This window comes from Rhineura floridana, chromosome 5, assembly GCF_030035675.1.
Source record: "Rhineura floridana isolate rRhiFlo1 chromosome 5, rRhiFlo1.hap2, whole genome shotgun sequence".
NCBI classification, from domain to species: domain Eukaryota; kingdom Metazoa; phylum Chordata; class Lepidosauria; order Squamata; family Rhineuridae; genus Rhineura; species Rhineura floridana.
In genome coordinates, this window is record NC_084484.1 from 28,797,430 (window position 1) to 28,805,701 (window position 8,272).

At 45.4% G+C, this 8,272-nt stretch overlaps 1 protein-coding gene across 4 annotated transcripts in view; it reads right to left on the reverse strand.

Annotated features, from left to right (window-relative positions):
- Window positions 1-8,240, reverse strand: part of GPR180 (G protein-coupled receptor 180) — a 28,206-nt gene extending 19,966 nt beyond the window's left edge. For 3 of the 4 annotated variants that reach the window (XM_061630105.1, XM_061630107.1, XM_061630104.1), the window contains exon 1: window positions 5,481-5,860. In XM_061630105.1, coding sequence (XP_061486089.1) covers window positions 5,481-5,581 — 101 coding nt within the window. In that variant the 5' untranslated portion in view covers window positions 5,582-5,860. Of the gene's footprint in view, window positions 1-5,480; window positions 5,861-8,159 lie in introns of those variants that run through there. The other variant, XM_061630106.1, reaches the window with a different exon arrangement.
- Between the last annotated feature and the right edge of the window lie 32 nt (window positions 8,241-8,272).

The following is an 8,272-nucleotide window of genomic DNA, read 5'->3' on the forward strand; positions in this document are numbered from 1 at the left end:
CTTACCATATATACACTAATATATAGGAACATCACACTCTACATACCTGCTCAGGTGTTGAGATCAGCAGAGGGGGCCTTTTTGGTAGTTCTGCCACCCTCAGAAACTAAGGTAGTGGTGGCTTGGAAGAGGGCATTGTCCCTAAGTTGTGGAACTCCCTCCCTGGAACTTCCTTCTAGCAAGTTGTGTTGGGCAATTTCGCTGTACAGTTGTAGATGAATGCTGAAGACACAGCTCTCTACCCTAACCCTTCGACACCTGAGACATGTATTTTTAGGACCCACCCTATTTTGGGATTTTAAGTTGTTTTCAAATTGTTTTTAATGTTGTATTTAACATTGTTGTGGGCAATAAATGATGATGATGCTATTATTGTTATTGTCATTAAGCATCTCTCCAAGCTGCCTGGGGATCTATCAACAAAGTAAGTGAACAAATAACTCCAACAAGCTTGAAAGAGACTAGGGGTGCAATCCAATTTGCATTTACGACAGGCTGAAACAAGTTGGACATGGCAGCCCTCCGGCTGAGCCAGCTAGGTCCTGGCTCAGCCAGACTACACCAGCATAAGTCCCTCATCCCGGCTCAGCTGAGGCTGAGCTGTGACCCAGCCAGCTCAGCTGGAGGTCTGCCAAGGAAGCCCAGCCCACCGTAAGGGGAGTTGGAGGAAGCCCTGCAAAAGGGGCATTCCCGAGGAGGGGCCGAGGGGGGGGGGACTTACGTGATATCCAGGTCCCATTTGGTTCCCTCCCATGGCCCTCCATTGCAGCAGTTGGTACACCGAGAAAATGGGTGGCGGGAGAAAGCATGTATTTTGTTTCCTTCTGCTGTGCCCTGCCAGCACAGCCAGCATCCTCCCCTCCAAGGGGCCTCTGAATGGCAGCTGAATGTGGCAGCCCCTTCTGTCAGGTCAGCTTCCACCAGTTTTGCTCTTGCCAGCCTCCAGAAAGTTGGATTGTTCTGCCCAACTCTGTTCATTCACTCATATAACACTTTAGCCAGTGTTCCAAACAGCACAATAAGTTATTAAAGAATAGTCACAGCCTTAGCACAAGACAAAGCAGGAGTGGTTTGGGGTGCCCTTAAGGGTGGCAATGTAGGAGACAGAGTGGGGACTGCCTACCCAATGTCCAAGGGGGCCTTCAATGGCACCCCAGGCAGGGCCCAGACATCAACTGACTTTTTTTTTTTTAAGAAAAATGTCTCTAGCCCTCCAAGAAAGAAAGTCATGAAGAAAAACACACAGATATCCTTCTAAGATTTCTGTGGAAGAAGCCTGCCTAGCTTCTCCCGCCTGTCAGCGTTTTTAGCTGGTGAGCAAAGTCAGAACTGTGATTGATAAGTGAGTAATTTGGACACCAGGCAAGAGGAATTAATCGGGTCCTAAAGAGCTTGTTTTCCCCTCCCTTTTAGTGCACTTTTTCTGCTTCTGTTTTGTTTTCTAGTAGTTCTTGCATGAAATTATCTCGGGGGAGGGAGGAATGAGGAAGCAGTAGCAACGACTGTACTCTCTCTCATTTTGTGTTATGCCATGCCTCCTCCTGGCTGCCATGCTGTATTATGCCACCACCACCCCGCAGCAGCCGCTTCGTAACTGTGTAATGGGCCTGCCCATTGGCTTGAAATATGCAAAAAATGTGCTGAAATTATTTACATTAGCTTATAATGGCTTAGCTTATAGCTGAGTACTGCATAAGTGGCATAGAGGGAAAATGTTCGCTTTTGAAAATGTTTTTTCCAACCCTCCTTTCTGAACAAAGTAATGTTTTCTTATGAAACAGAGTACAGTATCAGGTAAGACGTCTAGGCAGTCAGCCAAAATTCCAGTTTTTTAAGAGGAAGTTCCTTATATGGTATGGTTAACGCCACCATATTCAACTAGTTGTTGACAAAAGGGTTGGTTAGTCACACTTGCCATCTCTAGAAGGCAGAAAGATATCAAGGAGGAAGCAGCTAGTGCTACTTCTAGCAGGCAGCATAACTGATAATGGGCCATGGGAACATGCCCCCTCTTTGATAAGAAACTGTATAAAAGGCCAGTTTTTATAGCACTCATGTCCCCTCAAGCTCTGCTGGAGTGCGGGGAGGGATCGAAGAAAGCAGGAGGAACCATCCATTTATACATACATGACATCTGAAGGATGATATATCATGACATGTTTTTCCATGTACTTTGTAACTTTGGCTCTGCAGTATGACTTAGAGTTTAACTCAGTCCTTCATCTATTGTAACTTGTTTTAACTAAGATGTGCCTTCAAAGTCTTATACTTTGATGTTAAATTGATATCCAGCAACTTCTTTCATGCTGATATGTATTCCTATTTTTCTGTTTCTGCAACGATGGCTAAGGCCACCTTGAATGCATTTTATTAATTGTAGTTTGCAAGATACAAATATAATAGCATATATTATAAAGATTGTTCAACTGTCTGAAGCCTGACTTCCAAATAGAAAATTTCTGGTACCTCCCAAGACTCAAGAATTCTTGAGTGGAGTCTCCTCTATTCTCCACCTACACTAAACTGCTGTTGATAACCTGTGAGCTTAGGTCAACTAACGTTTGACATACAAGGACTTTACGTAGATATGGAGAAGGGGAGAAAGCAAGAACCCTCAACCCTGTGCATTCACTGGCAAGGAGACTGGCCTTGCTGGTATTAGCTGGCTCCCTCAGCACACACTCAAAATTTACAACATGCTCACTAAACCAAAACACCTGGGCAACCCCCGATATAGAGACATCTGGCTCATGAGACATCTGGCACAAGCCACAGCATAGCTACAGTGGCACAATTAAGCAGCTCCTACTCATTTCAACAAGGCTTCAACAAACACTTCTTGGGGGATTGTGTCCCATATTCATTTGGGATGGAAAGGGGCAATCTGGACATTCTGCCTCAGGTACAAAATGTTTTGGGCTGTCTCTGCTGCAAAAAAGTATTTGTACAGCAAAACAGCTTCAGATGGCTCCAATTAAGAGCCTAACCCTAGGCTGTGAGAGAATCAACCACATCCACATACACTCAGGTTCACTAACCAAACAGACAAATTTGTGATGCAGAAATGCTATGATCTCCTCTTTCCATCTATAAAAGGAGAACAGGGCTCTGGTACCTTCCAAAGTTGTATAGATAGCAGGAGCAAGAAAAATCAATCTGCATTATTTTTCTCTTCTGTGCATCTAGTGTACGCATGGGAGACTTGTCTTGCTTTGCATGAAGTCACCTTACCCTGGGTCCTATGCGCTCCCTTAGAAACCTGATCAGGAACTAGTTTCCTGGAGGATCCCTCTTGGCAGCAAATGAGAGTTGGTGGGCCAGTGTCTCAACCCTCACAAACACCACCCTCAAAAGATTTGCTGGCCAGGTCTGTTGCTAAAAATCCCACTTTCTCCACTTATATTGCCTCTAGGCTGGCAACCACAGGGCCAGAACAGCTGGCCAGAGGTGGTTTGGAGGCCTCCAGTTGTGCACTCTAGTGGAAAGTGGTGAGAATTCTCCTTCAGGTGACTAGGGCTAACACTGCAATGTTTAGTTGATCAATCAGTTAAATCAGTGATGGTCAGCCTCTTCTGCCAAGGATGTCAAATTCTCCCTAGTCAAGGTGTCTGGGGCCCAGAGTGCCTCCAATAAGGATCATATGTGGAGGATCCAGAGTCCCCAAACTAAAGAACCTGATGAGACTCTTAATACTAACAAGTGTTCTCCCCTCAGGAAATGGAGTCAAAGAGCTGAATGACTGATAAAGCAGAGCTCTTTGCAAGTAGGCAAGAGGCACTGGGGCAATCTCTTACCTACAAACTGGCTAAGTGTTACATCCCACGTGAAACTGCTGGCGGAGAAGTAATCCTCCATATGGGAACCGTTGCCTGGCCGTGACAATGGACTGGATGAGAACTAACAAACTGAGACTCAATCCTGATAAGACTGATATGCTGTTGGTGGATGGTTTCTTTGATCGGATGGTGGATATATACCCTGTCCTGGATGGGGTTACACTCCCCCTAAAGGAGCAGGTTCGTAGTTTGGGAGTCGACTTAGACTCTTCCCTTTCACTTGAGGCTCATGTAGCCTCGGTGGCAAGGAATGCGTTCTACCAACTTCGGTTGGTAGCCCAGCTACGTCCCTATCTGAGTAAGGAAGACCTCACATCAGTGGTACATGCTCTGGTAACCACGCGTCTGGACTACTGCAACGCGCTTTACATAGGGCTACCTTTGAAGACGGTTCGGAAGCTACAGCTAGTGCAAAATGCGGCAGCCAGACTGCTAACAAGAACTAAGCGGTCTGAGCATATAACACCTGTCTTGGCTCGCTTGCACTGGCTTCTAATATGCTTCCGGGCCAGATTCAAAGTGTTGGTATTAACCTATAAAGCCTTATACGGCGCGGGACCACGATATCTGTCGGAACGCCTCTCCCGATATGAACCCGCCCGTACACTACGGTCTACTACGAAGGCCCTCCTCCGGGTCCCGACTCATAGGAAGGCCCAGAGGGTGCTGACAAGATCTAGGGCCTTCTCAGTGGTGGCCCCCGAATTATGGAATAGTCTACCCGAGGAGGTGCGCTTGGCGCCAACACTACCATCTTTTCGGCGCCAAGTTAAGACCTTTCTCTTCTCTGAGGCATTTTAATGTAATTTAATTTTAAATTGTTGTAATCTGATTTTATATTGTACAGTTTTTATATACTTGTTCTATTAGATTGTGTAATTTTATTGTATTTTTGACGTTCACCGCCCAGAGAGCTATCGCTAGTCGGGCGGTATATAAATTTAATAAATAAATAAATAAATAAAATGAGAGGTCATTTTTCATTTCTCACTCAATCTGACATTTCAGGAGAGCATCGGTACCAAGGAAATAATGCCATTTTCCCTACTGTTTTGTTGATAGACATCTTTATGCAGATTTAATTGCTTAGCTAAGGCTTCTTTAATCAGGTGGCCGTATTGCACCTTTGCAAGGTCCACTAAGGCTCAGACACCTGGAGACTCAGCAGAGATTGGAAGCAAAAGGGAAGCAGACTGCAGAGTGGGGCCTGGTGAGGTAGCGGCGAGTCTTAGAGGCACCTAGTGAGGGCAGGCTGGCGGCCACGGTGTGCATGTGCGTGGAATCAATGTGGAATGAATATCCATCCTTCTCAAGCCAAGCAGAAAATACCTCCACTCGGATCTCTCACCCTGAGGTCTTAATCCTTCCCCTGCAGGCCCTAAAAAAAGGGGTTAAAGCTGCCACTCTATATACACGTTTACGCGGGAGTAAGTCCCAACAGACACACTGGGTCTTACTTCTGAGTAAACATGTACAGTATACGACTGCACGGGCAAGCTCGCCATCCTGCCCATACTTACATGGCTGCAAATCCCGTTGATGCCACAGGACGTTACTCCCGAGTCCAGAGTTAACCCCGGACAGGAAGATCGCGCTGCAAAAACCCGGACCCTGAGATCTCGCAGCCTTCGAGGAGGCCCTTACCGTGGAACTGGAACTGCGCCACCCCCTGACCGGCGCCGATCCTGGCAGCAACGCTGGAGAAGCTCCCGTGGATGGTCTTCGCTTGAGCTCCCCGCAGCCATACACAGGTGCCGCTCCACAGAGCGACCCACAGAAGCCGCTCCAGCCCCATCGTTCCTCCGCGGCCGCCTCCGTCACCTCCTCCCCATACCTACCACGTCTGCAGCTTTACAGGGAAAGGCGGGGGAAACCAATGGAAGGAGGACTGATCGGACGACTAGCCAATAGGCCTCTTCAAAAGGGGTAGGTGGGCGGGGACACTTCTGGTCCATCACCCTCAGGCCAGTTTTCCAACCGGCGTAAGGAGGCCGTTGCTAGGAGAGGAGCCCTGCAGCCGCATGCGTCAGTCAAGTTTGACGAGTAGGTGGGCGGAGAAAGTTGGGAGGTGGGGCTAATTTCCACGTTTTACTTCCTAAGGAGGACTGACGTGTATAAAAACAGCATTAGTGAGCGAAAAGGATATTTCACAGCGTTAGGCTTAGTTGAAACGCGAGAAGGGAAGGAGGCGGCGCCAGATCCGCTCTAATGCAACCTGTATAATCAACCATCACTTCGAGTTCCGATTCGGGGCAAGAGCGCTCGAAATACATATGCTTTTTTAAAAAGAAAAATAGGCTGTTTGTTTCATTGCACCGCATTTAAAGCAGCGACGTGTGACCTTCCAGCTGTTTCGTCGGACAAACTCCCACCAACTTCAGTCAGCCTCGCAGCCGGACGGCCACATGTTACCTATCCCTGACATACCGATCACTAGAGGACCCCTCTCTCCTTGGCAGTTGAAATAGATATATGAAAGACGCAATGCATTCAGTGGGGCTTATTTCAGAGTAGATATGTGCAGGATTGCTCGTTAATTTTGTTGCAAAGAATAAGGGTTATGAGTTGCAATCCTATGTATACTTGTGCGTGTTATGTGCCTTCAAGTCGATTTCGACCTATGGCAACCCTGTGAATCTAGTGATCTCCAACAGCATCTATTATAAACCACCCTGTTCAGATCTTATAAGCTCAGGTCTCTGGCTTCCTTTATGGAATCAATCCATCTTGTTTGGTCTTCCTCTTTTTCTACTCCCTTGTTTTCCCCCAAATTATTGTCTTTTCTAATGAATCATATATTCCCATTATGCCTCCAAAGTATAATAACCTCAGTTTCATCATTTTAGCTTCTAGTGATAGTTTTAGTTTAATTTGTTGTAACACCCAGTTATTTGTTTTCGTGGTCCGTGGTATCTGCAAAGCTCCAACACCACATTTCAAATGATGTTTCTCTTATCCACTTTTTTTCACTGTTCCTTTCACATCCATACATAAAGGGAACTATGGTCTGAATGATACTGACTGTGGTGCTCAGTGATACATCTTTGCATATGAGGACCTTTTCTAGTTCTCTCATAGCTGCCCTCCCCAGTCCTAGCCACCTTCTGATTTCTTGTCTATTGTCTCCATTTTGGTTAATGACTGTGTCAAGGATTATCAATACCTTGGCAAGTTCAATGTCCTCATTGGCAACTTTAAAGTTACATAAATCTTCTGTTGTCATTACTTTAGTCTTCTTGATGTTCAGCTGTAGTCCAGCTTTTGTGCTTTCCTCTTTAACTTTCATCAGCATTCGTTTTAAATCATTACTGGTTTCTGCTAGTGGTATGGTATTGTTTGCATATCTGAAATTATTGCTAGTTCTCCCTCCAATTTTCACACCTCCTTCATCTTGGTCCAAACCCGCTTTCAGTATATGTTCTCCATATAGATTAAACAAATAGGGTAATATCCTTTCCGATGTGGAACCAATCGGTTTCTCTATATTTTATCCTTACAGTAGTATCTTGTTCAGAGTATAGGTTGCGCATCAGAACAATCAGATGCTGTGGCACTCCCTTTTATTTTAAAACATTCCATAGTTTTTCATGATCTACGCAATCAAAGGCTTTGTTGTAATCTATAAAGCACAGGGTGATTTCCTTCTGAAATTCCTTAGTCCGTTCTGTTATCCAACATATGTTTGCAATATGATCTCTGGTACCTCTTCCCTTTCTAAATCCTGCTTGGACATCTGGCATTTCTCACTCCATATATGGTAAGAGCCTTTGTTGTAGGATCTTGAGCACCTGGGAGTAAAACCCACTGGACAAATATGCACATGCTTGCAGTGCTACAGCAGTCCTCTGCATGTCTATTCAGAAAAAAAGCCAATTGAGTTTAGTAGGGTTTACTCACAAGTAAGTATTGGAGTGCAACTTTAGAAACTAAGTGCTCCCACCTTCTCAATCCGAGCAACGTTTATCCAGTAAAATTAAAGCTGCAATCTAATATACACTTACCTGGTAGTAAGTCCCACTGAACCCAATAGAGCTTACTTCTGAGAAGACATTGGCTTATAGCCTAAATTAAACGGTCACTGCAATACTTTTTTTCCTTTTGGATAGGAATACATTATTACATTCATTTAAAAACAGAAGAGCCTCAATATACCTACACACACCATAAACCCTGCTAAAAGGGGGGGGGAAATCCTCAGCTAGTTTCTTCATACGTTTGTAGGGGAGAAAACACGATTATTTCAAACTAGGGCAGGGCTAGGAAATAAATCCTCTAATGCTGTATGCTTGCTCTGAGTGTTGAGCGTGCATACCAGCAGCTCACCAAGCCAGCTCAGTTGAAGCATTTTAAGATGCCACGAAGACATTTCGCAGCTCTGGCTACAGCGCCCAGGCAACTTTTCAACATCGCGAGTAAGGAGGGAAAGCGTATGCTAT